At 44.4% G+C, this 15,138-nt stretch overlaps 1 protein-coding gene across 1 annotated transcript in view; it reads right to left on the bottom strand.

The window, feature by feature from the left end:
- rptor (regulatory associated protein of MTOR, complex 1) overlaps nt 1–15,138 on the bottom strand; it is a 205,834-nt gene that overhangs the window by 45,963 nt on the left and 144,733 nt on the right. Inside the window, 6 exon segments of the mRNA XM_080462735.1 lie at nt 384–539; nt 3,068–3,208; nt 4,917–5,037; nt 6,020–6,160; nt 8,711–8,902; nt 12,055–12,120. Coding sequence (XP_080318861.1) covers nt 384–539; nt 3,068–3,208; nt 4,917–5,037; nt 6,020–6,160; nt 8,711–8,902; nt 12,055–12,120 — 817 coding nt within the window.

Raw genomic sequence — 15,138 nt, forward strand, 5'->3', positions numbered from 1 at the left:
AGAGACAGAGAGAGAGACAGAGAGAGAGACAGAGAGAGAGAGAGGGAGAGAGAGAGACAGAGAGAGAGACAGAGAGAGAGACAGAGAGAGAGAGACAGAGAGAGAGAGAGGCAGAGAGAGAGACTGTTTTCACAGGTTGACTGCTCCTAAACACTAAGACAGAAAACGCTCCTCTTTCAGCACTTAAAGCTGTTTCATGCTTGATGCACGGGCGTGATGTGCTGAATCAGCATGAGAGGAGGTGTGTGCCGTTTATACTACACGCGGCTCCCGCTCCCAAACTGCAGGGGGCAGTGCATCGCAAACACACTTCCACCGCAGTATTAAATTAGAACAGAAGAAGCGGACTTCTTGTCTTCGACATCAGCATGGAGAGTTCTTACCTATGAGGGAGTTGAGGGACGAATAGGAGGAAACCCGTCGCATCTTGTCGATGGTCTCGAAGGACAAGATGTACTCGTCGTTGTCGGGGCTCCCCAGGGTGCTGCTGGCGCTGCTGCTGGTGCTCAAGTTCCCCGGAGAGAAGGCGGCCGGACCCCCTGAGGGCGGGACATGACAACATGAGGACATGACAGCATGAGGACATGACAACATGAGGACATGACAACATGAGGACATGACAGCATGAGGACATGACAACATGAGGACATGACAGCATGAGGACATGACAGCATGATGACATGACAACATGAGGACATGAGAACATGACAACATGAGGACATGACAGCATGAGGACATGATAATATGACAGCATGAGGACATGACAACATGAGGACATGGCAACATGAGGGTATAAGGACACGAGGACATGAGCACATGATGACATGACGGTAAGAGAACATGAGGGCATGGTGGTAAGAGGACATGAGGACATGGTGGTAAGAGGACATGAGGACATGATGTAAGAGGACATGAGAACATGAGGACATGGTGGTAAGAGGACATGAGGACATGATGTAAGAGGACATGAGGGCATGAGGACATGATGTAAGAGGACATGACAACATGAGGACATGACAACATGAGGACATGCCAACATGAGGACATGACAGCATAAGGACATGACAGCATGAGGACATGAGAACATGACAGCATGAGGACATGAGAACATGGCAACATGAGGGTATGAGAACATGATGAAATGAGGACATGAGGGTATGAATACATGATAACACAAGGGTATGAGAACATGAGGGTATAAGGACACGAGGACATGAGAACATGATGACATGACGGTAAGAGAACATGAGGGCATGGTGGTAAGAGAACATGAGGACATGATGTAAGAGGACATGAGGACATGAGGACATGGTGGTAAGAGGACATGAGGACATGAACCGCACGGTGGAACAGTGGTTAGCGCTCTCGCCTCACAGCAAGAAGGTCACAGGTTCAAATATGGCTCCTGCATGTTCTCAGGGTGTTCGTGGGTTTCCTCCCACATTCCAAAAAAACCTGCACTGACCCTCGGCCCCCCCAGCTCCTCCTAAACGCCGCCCTGTGTGGCTGCTACCGATGGGTCAGTTCAGGAAGGGATTACATACAGTGCTATAAATATATAAATAAATAAATAAATAAGGACATGAGAAGACACAGCTTCATTATGAGCACTGGTGTGGTGGTCACTGACTCCTCCCAGAATCCAACTTGATAAGCACTACAGACCAGTATTAACCAGTATAGACCAGGATAGACCAGTATCAATCAGTACAGACCAGTATAGACCACTACAGACCAGTATCAACCAGTATAGACCATGATATACCAGTATAGACCAATACAGACCAGTATAGACCAGGATAGACCACTACAGACCAGTATCAAACAGTACAGACCAGTATCAACTAGTATAGACCAGTATAGACCAATACAGACCAGTATAGACCAGTATAGACCAATACAGACCAGTATAGACCAATACAGACCAGTATAGACCAATATAGACCAGTATAGACCAATATAGACCAGTATAGACCAGTATAGACCAATACAGACCAGTATAGACCAGTATAGACCAATACAGACCAGTATAGACCAATATAGACCAGTATAGACCAATATAGACCAGTATAGACCAGTATAGACCAATACAGACCAGTATAGACCAGTATAGACCAATACAGACCAGTATAGACCAGGATAGACCACTACAGACCAGTATAGACCAATATAGACCAGTATAGACCAGTATAGACCAATACAGACCAGTATAGACCAGGATAGACCACTACAGACCAGTATAGACCAGTATAGACCAATATAGACCAGTATAGACCAGTACAGACCAGTATAGACCAATATAGACCAGTATAGACCAATACAGACCAGTATAGACCAGTATAGACCAATACAGACCAGTATAGACCAATATAGACCAGTATAGACCAATACAGACCAGTATAGACCAGTACAGACCAGTACCAAACTGTTAAACTGATGAGTGACGATCATCAATGGAATAAAGACTTGATGTGTTGAATTTAACGAAGACGACAGAATGAAAAGTGTTCAGTCTTTTCTCCATTCCTTCTCATTCAACAGTCTCGTACCTTCCTCTTCCTCACTGAACCTTCAACAGTGTCGTACCTTCCTCTTCCTCACTGAACCTTCAACAGTCTCGTACCTTCCTCTTCCTCACTGAACCTTCAACAGTGTCGTACCTTCCTCTTCCTCACTGAACCTTCAACAGTGTCGTACCTTCCTCTTCCTCACTGAACCTTCAACAGTCTCGTACCTTCCTCTTCCTCACTGAACCTTCAACAGTCTCGTACCTTCCTCTTCCTCACTGAACCTTCAACAGTCTCGTACCTTCCTCTTCCTCACTGAACCTTCAACAGTGTCGTACCTTCCTCTTCCTCACTGAACCTTCAACAGTCTCGTACCTTCCTCTTCCTCACTGAACCTTCAACAGTCTCGTACCTTCCTCTTCCTCACTGAACCTTCAACAGTCTCGTACCTTCCTCTTCCTCACTGAACCTTCAACAGTGTCGTACCTTCCTCTTCCTCACTGAACCTTCAACAGTCTCGTACCTTCCTCTTCCTCACTGAACCTTCAACAGTCTCGTACCTTCCTCGTTCAGGTTCAGGTTCTGCAGGCTCTTGTTCAGGTTGCGGGCCGTCGTCACGGCTCGGATGTTGGTGTAGGAGTTGACCGAGCGCAGGCGGGGGATGGCTGGGCTGTCCCTCACTGGAGTCAGGTTCCCCGGTTCTGAAGGGGGGGTGGGGGGGTGGGGGGGGGGGGGGCGGGGGTGGGCGAGGAAGAGGAAGAGGAGGACATGCATCAGGTCGGACAACCAACGTGGACGATACAAAAGACGACAGATAAATCTGCATGCAGACGACACGCCCTTGTTTATTGCTAATTTTATTATGAATCCACTGAAATTAATTATACGTCAGCATTTGAATGGAGTCAAACGTAAAATAAGACTCCATTCATAGCACGCACGCACGCACGCACGCACGCACGCACGCATGCTAAAGTACTATAAACGATACCACACGGAAAGCTTTGAAAAGAAAACCTGACCTGAATAATAATTTAGAGCGATTCAATGTCACTTGTATGCAGACGATGTCATTTTGTTCAGTAACATTTTAAAAACGTAACTCTACCTTTTCCTACATAAATTAAATTCATAGAAATGAATAAAAGCGTGGCATAGCGTACTCATTCTTATTGAAAACATGTTAAAAATGGATGAGAAGTTTTGGAGGCTCGTCGATAAAAAGAGGCCTTTGTTTTGTAGATCATGTTCTCGTGTGGGTTCACTAATTTGTCATCCTGTTACGTTCATATTGCTCATAGTGAAGATAAAATATGTGACCGAAACTTGGTTGTCACAACAACAAAAAATCCTCGTTATTAGCATCGCTACCGAGTTAGCATCGTTAGCTCATATCGACGCTAACTACCTTGTCAGTAGCAACGTCACTGTGAAACACTGGGCGGGAAGCGTCTCCATGGCAACAGACACTGATCTCCTTAGATTTCCTCCATGAGGTACTTTTGTCATCCTCTTTGTATGATAATCTTTTCCGTAGTTTTTGTGGATTTATTTGGTAACGGTTAGACGTTAACGTCCCAAAATCGAATGAATTGTTGGATGATGATAAATCATTCCTGAAAATTTTAAGCAGTTCGGGTGATTATTTTTTACGAAAAAGTTTGTAAAATACATAGATACAATCCAAAAAATAAATACATGCAGACAAAAACATAAACTTCTCGGGCCAATTTCATTGCCGACGGTAAAAAGATCTTATTATTGAATCTGTGCGTAGAAAAGACGAGTGGCCAGTTTAGAATGTATAAAGAAAAGAGTGTGCTTGAAGTGATCACTCCCTTTGTTTGTCCATTTTAATGGAATACACACTCCAAAATGGACTTTACAGTGATTGTAAAGCTGTATGTAGACAACGTCAACAGCTTTATTAACTCACATTACATCTTAACGACCTCGGCTGAGCCGTAGACCTCGGTACAGACCTGCTGCCTCCGTCTCCAGCAAAGCTTATGTTAGAACAATATGATTCTGTGACGCTGTTTGTTAATAAAGAGGAGGTGTCTTTTCTTTGCCTGAGTAGCAAGGTCATTCTCACCATTATCTAAGATCACCTGGATATCCTCACAGGAGGCAGAACCAGAGGAAATGGGGAGGAGTCAGAATTAATGACCGTCTTGTCTTTTTCCTGCACACAGACTCAGTCGTTCTCACTCATTTAATAACAGACTGCAGGAAAATTCTCCTTTAGACCACGTGTCTTTCAAACTGCTCTCGGTCTGATTTTCTCTGAACTTTGTCTCCCGAGGTTTCACCATGACGCCTTAACATGAGTAACCTCTGAGGGTCAAAGGTCACACGGGTCTATCAGTGATAATCCCAGGCTGAGCAGTTTCCCATGAGAAGGTTTACCTGCAGTGTTGGCCGGTGACGGGACGCTGTAGTTCTTCTCCTCCTCGATGAACTGCAGAGCGACTGTGCAGAAGTTACTCTCGTACTGAACCACCAGGTGACTCAGAGCGACCACCAGCTCCTGTCAGTCCCACCACCAAACACACAAAACAAAGCCCTTCAGTTCTCTTGGAATTCACAAAGGTTTCAGACAAACTATCAACTAATCGCAACGATCAATCACCAATAACCCTTCTACCTTTAACCGGGATTAGACAGTGAAACGGGTGAATCCAGGATTTTCTCTTAACTATCTGGAGATTTTCTTCCAGGTGAAGAGTCAGGAGTCTTGTAGAAACCCAGAACGTAACGTCTGCCCGTCACTGAATCATTTCACATTCTAAATGTAATAAAATGTAATGAAGCTCAAACTCTTCAATAGTTTAATAAAATATTCAAGCTGATTTCACAATAAGATTCATTCATCAACACTATGGAACGCGCTCTTTCTACTATGTCATTATGTCATTGGCTTTATTACTGTTAAAATGGACAAAAAACTAGGATACTGATCATTAACACGTTACTGGTTATTATAAACTTTATAAACTAAACAACCATCCATCATCCATCCATAACTTTAATTTGGCTGTTTGACTTCTGACATCTGATGACAGCTCTTATTATTTTTTCTTGAAATTTCGTATCCCCCCTCCAATCTATCTCTCTGTCTATTCTATCCCTTCCTCTCCTCCATCCCCTCCCCCCAACCGGTCAGCAGAAAGCCTCCACCTCTGAGTCTGGTTTCTGCAAAGGTTTCTTCCTGTTAGAGGGAGTTTTTCCTTTCCACAGTCGCAAACAAATCGGCTTGCTCATGTGGATTTGTTGGGTTGTTCTCTTTTCTCTGTTAAAAGCATCTAGAAATGACTGTGTTGTATTTGGTTCTGTATAAATAAAGTTGAATTGAATTCTCTAGACTTTTCAATAAATACATAAAATCCACTTCATTGGAAAATGAGTCATTTCCTGTAAACGTCTCACACTCGTGCACATACAATATTACATGAAAGTGTGTGTGTGTGTGTGTGTGTGTGTGTGTGTGTGTGTGTGTGTGTGTCAGCGACCTTGCGGACCACCGGGCTGCCGTCATTGATGAGCTGTGCGAGCATCATGGCCACGTTGTGGTCGATGGTGGTGGAGTGATCCGTCCGTTCTGCAGAGTTTCCTACAAACGTTCCCAGAGCGAAGACGGCCGCACATCTCACCTGCAGACACACAAACAGTGCACGTGAACACCACACACAACACGACAACACTCAGACTTGTAAAGTCTGATGGGGATCGAACAGCTGAAGTTTAACAAATGTTTGTATTTCTGGAGCTGCGGCATTAAAATAACTGCTTGCGTCTTCTGTTTGTATCTTGAGTTTTGGATGTGTTTACTGAAGTGTGTGCATGTATGAGAATGTGTGTATATTGATGTGTATGTCCGATCGTGACTACAAGGACCTGTAAATGTCTCTTCACCATCACCTCAAATGTAATCTACCTCAGTCAGCTGGATTTTAATCTTCTGCCATCAGAAGGCCATTTTGGGGTTTGTTTGCCCTCAGGGAGGACTGGCAGGCTCACAGTCGTCAGGCTATTAGCCTACACCGATCTGCACCGTCTAGTCAGTGATACACCCATTATAACACCAAGTGGAACCTCCAGAACAATGAAATGATCTAAGTTAAGTAGAATGAGCCTGTGAGTCGAGACTGTGGGAGAAAAAGTCCTTGACAGCAATATACGTTTGATCAACAGGTCCTTACAGACAAGCACATGTCTGAGAAAACCGCCACACACACACCCACTAGATTACTGCAGCTAGCAGACATATCTCTGTAACAGAGCTCCACGTTGTGGATGCACAGCTCTCCGTCTTCTTTAACTGTTGTAACGTTTCTTTCTCTGACACCTCCCATAAAAAACTTTGAATTAAGGTTTTGGAGGTAATTACAGTTCCTATTTTCAGTGTGTGCATCAGCCTGAATTGCCGAGCTCATGAGAGTCGAGCGCTCCGATGAGCCGCATTCGTGCTGTAACTCATTACTTCCTCGACCCGCTTCATCGGATGTCTAATCTAAACTCGCCGTCACCCACAAGGAGTTTTTTTCCAGCAGGAACTTGTTTTGCAAAGCGGATCACAACAGGAAAATGAATATTTGGCTGAACAGAAAAGCTTCACTGGTGCTTTAAAATGTTGGGGTGAAGCTTCAGTGATGCTGCAACACACAGATGTTCATTTCATTTCATTTCTTCTGCTCAGATTAAAAAGTCCAGCAGAAACATATGAAACATTTTGTAATTCACCGGAATGTGACTGAAATGCAAACATACAGGTTTTTTAGTGTTTGCACTGAATCAGACTCAGTAGATTCTTTGTATCAGGTAACAGCTGGAGTGTTTCGGATCAATTGCAGCTATACGTGCTAATATAACCTCCATGCATGATAAAGGTGAAGCCAATAAAGTAGTTCAGTCTTATGTGACCATGTCTCGTTGAAGTGATGACTGATCTTTATAACCTGGTTTTGATGTGAAGAAATTGGTCTTTGGTCTTCTGTAATTTGTCGACATTGATTTGTCCAACTGACAGCTGTCTTTTGTTTTCAGTGTTCCGTGACTGTGTCCACCCCTTCAAGACTTTCGTCATCTATCGTCACGATTGGTTGTGCTCTCCTCTACTTTTAGAAGTCACCGTCATCTTCATCTGATCTCCATGGCTCCTTGTAAAGATCTCCACTAAGGGGTTAATAATGCCTGAAAAAGTAAATGATCCACAAACGCTGATGATACTGTGCTGTCTGGAAGAGGCAGGATGTCTGTTGAATTGAGCAGGTTTTCATTCAGGGGTCTTGTTTCAGCACCGCCAACATTTAAAATCGGAGACATTCGCCACGTTTGTCTCGGTTTAAAGGCTTTAAGTTTAAAAAGGTTTGAGATATTGACAGAAATGTGGAAGACGTCACAGCTGTCGCTGGCTTCTGCTGCATCTGCTGCCGTTTTGTTCAGATGATCTGAATTAAGATCAACAGCTGGTGATTTTCTGCACTCGACCTTTGTTAATGATGCTGACGTTAAAAAGACTCAGCTCGGTGTGTGTGTCACTTTGGTTTGGTCCCAACAGACGAGTTTGAACTTAATTAAACTTTCTGCCGCTGTTTGACGGTCTTCACTCATCTCCACGAGACTCTGGAGGAGCCGCGTCACTTCATAAACAACAGAACCCAAAGATTTAAAGCTTTACATTATGGGGACTCAGTTTTTGTGCCCAACAGGGAAATAACTCCTTAAAACTTGGATGTGAAAACAGATTTATGTCCTCACACCCGCAGCAAATGTGCAGAAAGCAGAAACGAGATGCTTTTTAATGTAACATTGAAGAAAACCTGTCAAATAGATTCATTCATCCATGAATTCTTCACTTTAATGCAGCAAATTAGAATCGGAGTCCCTGAAGTGTTCAGATTACAAACGGAAGAAAACAGATCAACAACGTGGAAAGTGTTTGTTTGTTTGTGTGTCACTGAGACGAACAGTCAAGAAGCTGATTAATCAAAGTTTCATCTTGTATTAGAGCAAAGTAATGAACTTTAACCAGGTTAAACTCAATTCACACCAGTTTATGGAAACAGTGTCAGAGTCTTAGTGATGAATGGAAACATCGACGATCTGACAGTGTCCGTCTCTCTGGCTGAAGCAGGACCAGAGAATAAAGACACAGAATAAAGACTTGAAAAGGCGGCGGAGGAACCCTGCTTCCCGCTCACCTCGGGGATGGGGTCGGACAGGAGGGTGTACAGCTTCTCGTGGGCGCTGTCCCGGACGCCACACCAGCGTGCCGGGTCGAAGTTCTGCCAGATGCGACCCAGACAGATGGCCACCCACTGACGGAGCAGAGGGTGGGGGTCCGACAGCTGCTCCAGGCAGTTTGCTATGAGGTTCCCCTGCAGACACGCCTCCTGGGGGGGGGGGGGGGGGGGGGGGGGGGGGGGAGGCACACATCAGGACTTTTATTGTATTTTATTTTATTACAATGCGATAACACATGAACGGGACAACCTTTCTTCTAAATGATTGATTTGCTGAAGGTTCCAATGATTCAACACTTTCAATTATGGTTAGAAAAGTTCATTATTATCATCTAAGGACGCACTGTGGCCACTTTTTTAAAGAATAAGTACCAATACGAGTACTTAATAAATGCAATTAAACTACTGAGCAACATCGGACAGCATCACAGATCCAGTGGATACCAGCCAGTGGACTGTAGAAATCATCTCAACCCCTCATCTCATTCTAATGAGACGAGATATTATTGTCCTCCTCCACGGAGGGTGAAGCTCATTAACTGGTTAATCACTGCTCACCTGTAACCTGCAGCTCTTCTTATTCAGAAAGCTCCAACATTTCCTCTGAAGAAAAGCTAATTGGCTGTCAAGGTTTGCAGAGTTCTAAAGCGAGATGAAAAAGCTGATTCCTTTGTCTGAAATCCTTTTGAAAAGCTTCTTTTCTTGTCAATTTCCAGAGCATCATGTCGATTCACACGGCGAAGCCAAGTTTCGGAGGGAAATGCAGACAAAGTGAGGTGTTGCTGCGAAACGATCTGGACAGACGTCAAGAAGGACGAGTCGCTTCACAGCAACACTGACTTAAAAACCACCAGCTAATATAAATCAATACTTTTAATGAAATAAAAACTCTCGAGGCTTCATTGCTAACTCTTCAATGTCAACTGATGACGCAGGATTCAGCTTGTGGTTTTCCATGTTGCAGAATTTCTTTACCATTAACTGCAGCTGAAAGTGAACGATTGAGGCTCGATTGGATTTCTTGTGGCTCACTTCAGTCTGAGCTGATCCTGAGCTGATCCTGGGCTGATCCTGGGCTGATCCTGGGCTGCTCTCTACACTCCTCGTGCTTCAGGCACGGCAGACGTCTTACTGGAGCTACGCTTGTTATTCCTCTCCAGCTTTTCTCCACCAGGCTGGTGATTCAGGAGAAGCTGCAGCAGAAACTTTTACTGGTCGGCTCACTTTAGTCTGAGGTGAACTCTGGCTGCTTCACTCCTCACTCACTCACTCACTCACTCACTCACTCACTCACTCACTCACTCACTCACTCACTCACTCACTCACTCACTCACTCACTCACTCACTCACTCACTCACTCACTCACTCACTCACTCACTCACTCACTCACTCACTCACTCACTCACTCACTCACTCACTCACTCACTCACTCACTCACTCAGTGAATGAATGAATGAATGAATGAATGAATGAATGAATGAATGAATGAATGAATGAATGAATGTCCACACCACAGGAGGCCATGTACACTTTTCTCCTTCTATCTCTAGAAGAGCTGTGAAGACTTTCTGACAGAATGTTTGAGCCTGTTAACATTAATAAATAATCTAAACCTCAGTGTGAACGAGTCCTCCCTGTTCCTCCCACGCACGAAGCCCGTCGGGAGGAACATCTTTCACCACAGCACCTCCGTCACACAAACATGCTGCCAGCAGCAGAGACCTCCGCTGCTGGGGAACTCTGAGCGATCCCGAGCAGACGGCGGCGGCTCTGCGACATGTTGCAGTCGTGATGATGAGCGCCGGCTCGCCGTGGCGAGTTTCCCTCGGCGCTGTGCGGCATGTCGCAGCAGTGATGTCGTGATGATGAGTGCCGTGATTGAAAGGACGGATGAATCATGGAGGTGTGGAGCAGGGAGAGAGAATTTCTGTGACACTAAAGTTAATCTATTATTAATGGGATGTGGAGGAAGAGCTGCCTCTGATGGGGGTCTGACTTTGAGTCCTTATGTTTCTATCGGACAGACGGGAGTAGAAGGAGGCCGGTGGGCCGCATGTGGTCCAGTTTCATATTTAGATTATTTGAAGAAAAAAACAATACGTTATTGTTAAATTTTTTAAATCAGGCATCAACTGAAATAACCCAGATTTACTGTATGTACTGCAAAAAAAACCTAACAAACCCCAACCCACTTGGATTAGAAATTGACTCGTATATTAAAATCTATGGTAGGTACCATCTGTGACCACTAGCAGTCACTATATGACCATAGAAAGCTGGATTTGACTGGCAGAGCAAGAAAAGAAAAAGGTACAAAGCAAAAACTGATAGAATGTGCATCAGAAAACAGAAACAAACTAAGAAGGCTCGTCGTGGCTAAACACTGAGGAACAAAGTGACAGAAAGGTCTGGAAGCTGCTGATGGACCTGGACTATCTCAACTTACATCTGGACGTGGGCAAAACATGCCACTTTCAGATGTTTTATTTGCTGGTCATGATACATTTTTTGATGGATGTGACTTCATACTTCAGAAGAACAAGAAGAACTTTCGGCACTCCGGGGTCCAGCCGAACAAAATGACGTCATTTTCTTCGGCTAGAGGGAGCGAGCCCAAGAAAATTGGTTCGGCAGTCATATGTTAATCCTGTTTAGCATGCAACATCGCTGCTGTATGAACCCTGCAGCTTGTTACCGTGTCGGAGGGCGGCTTTACGTGATGCACCTGAACGCATCACTCAAAGCTGTCAGCTCCTGCAGTTAAAACCTGCGGTTGAAACCAGACCAGCATGGCGGCTCGGACACAAACTCTCTCGTTTATCACTGAAACAGTTCAGGGAAATGGATTTCACCGATGTGTGGCTGCCGTGAGGGGGCGTGGCCTACGAGTTTGACAGCTTCTTGTCGTTGTATGAACTCTCCTGCAGAAAAAGCTTTTTTTTCGGCAGCTGGCTGACGTCACAGCCGAACGTTCTTCTTGTTCTAATGGCTTCTGAATGGGAGTATGCAGGGGCCTTTATAGTCCAGAAAATACAGTACTTTCAGTTTAATTGAATCATCAGCAGTGACTCTGATGAAATAAATCATTTTGATCAGAGTTTGGCCCTCTGGAGAAACGAATGAGTTCAATAACAAATAACTAAAGAAAAAAAAGAGCAAAATGAAGAGATGATGACACATTTTCACCGTGTGTGTCGTTGGTGAAGTGTCACATTAACAATTTGACCTGGAAACACACAATGAGCCACAAACACTTTGTTTACCGCACACGCACACACACACACACACACACACACACGCACCTGGCCTGTGTTGTAGCTGTTGACGATCACTGCTAGTATGAAGACGGCCATGGTCCGATGCTCCGCCTGGAAGACAGACAAACTGTGAGATTAAAAAAACTAAACAAAAGAACCTATCGATCGATTAAGAGAAACGTCGGCCACACAATATCAGGAGGACGGTGATTTGTTATAAACACAAACACGTATGCCGATGATGCTTGAGTGTTTGTGCTTCCAGATAACAGTGCTCTCTTTCTGTCGGCTCTGATTCACTCCAGCAGTTACTGGACCGATTCAGCTGGTTTCTTCTTGGATTTTGTCCTGATCGGGGCCCCGCAACCTCCAGATATCTAATAATTACCACCGTGAATTCTTTCAATGTTCTTTGGTTTGTTAGTTGCGTTTTACGTTTGACGTTGTTTAAGTCTGTGACTTGGAGTCGGTCTTAAAAACCATAAAACATCAGATTTACGATGACAAGCTGCTGGACTAAAACAACATACGGATTAGATAACTTGAATGATTGTTACAGATCGTCCCCTGCTGGTACCAGACAACCAGTGTCGTCCTCTTCTCAGGTCCACGTAAACTAAAGGGGTCTCAGGTTCTTATGATATTGTGATAGTCGTCTGCAGCCGTAAACAGGAATGATTTAATCAATTTCTCTCGACTCTGTTTAAAGGAGAACTGACAGAAGATGTGCTCATTCGTTGCTTTACCTCCAGAACTCTGCTGTCAGTCACCATTTTCTTTCACAGGATTTCTTGGTTGATATCGTCAGAATATCAGATTCATTTAAGTCAGATTTAATAGGAATCAAATTTTTTTTTTCCATCCTCTCTCATAGCAGCTCCCTCATTAGTGAGAGTAGAGCTGGGCAATATGGCCTTTTATCAATATCTTAATCTCAGGCCATATCACGATACACAATATAGATCTTGATATTTTGCCTTGAGCCTGAAATCAACACTTTTGGCGCATGCAATCATACTAGTATGACGATTCTACTTTAAAAGTCTTGTTCCTACTACATTAATATATGCTAATATTTAACATGGATGCAATAAAGGGGAAATGCCAACAAAGAGAATGTTGCCAAAACAGTATTTAATAAACAGCACAATCATGAAATTGAATAAACAAATGCAGGTAGAACTTTCTCTGCTAAATACTTGCGACCAGACAGATTTATATCTTGGATCAAGTGTGTTGATGAGCTTTCTGAATCCAGACTTTTCAACATTCACTGGGACCGTGTCTTCTGCTATGTGGTGGGTTACCGCGGACGTTATCTCCTTATGTTTTGGACGATGTATTTTTATCGTGTATTCTTGATCTGGAAAGGGAAGACGCCAGACTCAATTCCGTCAGCGCCGGTCGCTTCAGCTTCTTAGCTGTGGACCCGGCAGGAGATGTTGACGTCGTAGTTTCAGACACTCTTCATTTTCTAGTGGATATTTTTAAACGGTGATATAAACTTGTTGTGCTGCTACATTTTGTGGCGACGCTACTGCGGCATGTTTTGCACACCACTGTTGTTTGTTCAAGGTCTTCCTTCTTGAATTCAAACTGCCGCCATACGATGGATCCCCTGCTCTATTTGTTTGGAATCAACTCATCTTCTTCCGTCTTCCGTGTCTGTTCGCACACTCCGCTACCCGCTAGCGCTCTGCTAAGCTAAGGTGTATGACGTAGCTCTGGGGAGAGTACAGGATGTCTGGAGGTGCACTCGTTTGGTCTCTGAGAGGTCGCCGACTGCAGCCAGCAATTTAATGCCCGTGGCAAAAGGCTACAGCCTGGCACTCGAATATTCACGATAGTCACTTTCTATATCGCACAGAGAACAAGCCGTGATACATCGAGTATATTCGATATAGCCCTAAGTGACAACTTAGCGTGGCTCGAAGGTTTGAACTTATTCTTGTAGATTTTGTCGGTGAGTTGATGGAACGTCGGGGGGGGGGGGGGGGGGGGGCTGAGCCTCAGCCATCCGTCCTGTGCTCAGGCGTGGCGACCTGAGCACATGACCTACTAGAGAAAAGATGACAAGTGCGACTCCCAGCACCACGGTCCCAGCCCACGAGAAAAATTAAACCAATCGCTCAGAGCCAAATGACGGATTAGCCCCAAGCCTTCAACATTGATGTGCTCCGTCTCCAATAGCACTGGCTTTAGCATCTAGATGATGAAATTAAATACCATAAACATCATGGCTATGAACCTATCACCAGTTCTGCTTACAAGAATGACGTCAAGACAACCATTGGTGGGGCTGGAATTCTTCTCTCTCCCAAAGCCTGTTCCAACCTGGTTCACATAGAGAAACTCTCTCCTTGCGTCCTTATTGTGGAGTTTAACTTGAACCCTATAACATCAGCGGTTTGCTGTTACAGTCCACACAAGGGCAGGCTCGAAGAGGAAGTGGACGACTGACTGAGAACTATGCTGTCTAGCTGATAAGATCTCAGTGCACAACCTTCTTCTGTTCTGAGGAGATTTTAATGCAAAAACTAGGGACCAATGAAGCCAGATTCTCATTTAACATCGAGACAAATCGTAAAGGGTGAAAAGTTACTCGACTTTACCAAAGAATTCCACCTCATCATTACAGACGGTCCTTTTATGAATGATCCCAACAAGCTATGGACCTTCCATTCACCTCCTGGACACCAAGACCAGCGGGACGACGCAAATTCTGACAAGAAGGAAATGGGTCAACAGCATTTGAAACAGTCGAGCATCCTCCACATTCAGTACCATGCAAACTGACCACAGGATTGTTTCTGTCAAAATATATCTAAGTCTTTGTTGCTCCAAAAAGAATTAGTTTAATCCGGCGAAGTGAATCTGGTCTAAGGTCAATAGAAACCGGGAACTTGGTGCCAACGACACCGTTAAGGTCTGAAATGTATGAGAGCGCCTCTTATTTCCACCTGTGTTGAGGAGGCAGCGCTGGACAATCTAGCATGAAAGCAGAAATCCAGCTTTAAATCCGTTGACAGCAGCGAACCAGTTGTGACAGCTCGCAAGCAAACTTACTTTCTGCTAACATACTATATGAACGGACCTCTACACCACAAAACAAAGTGCTACTGACAGAAA

This window comes from Lipophrys pholis (assembly GCF_963383615.2).
Source record: "Lipophrys pholis genome assembly, chromosome: 5".
NCBI lineage: Eukaryota > Metazoa > Chordata > Actinopteri > Blenniiformes > Blenniidae > Lipophrys > Lipophrys pholis.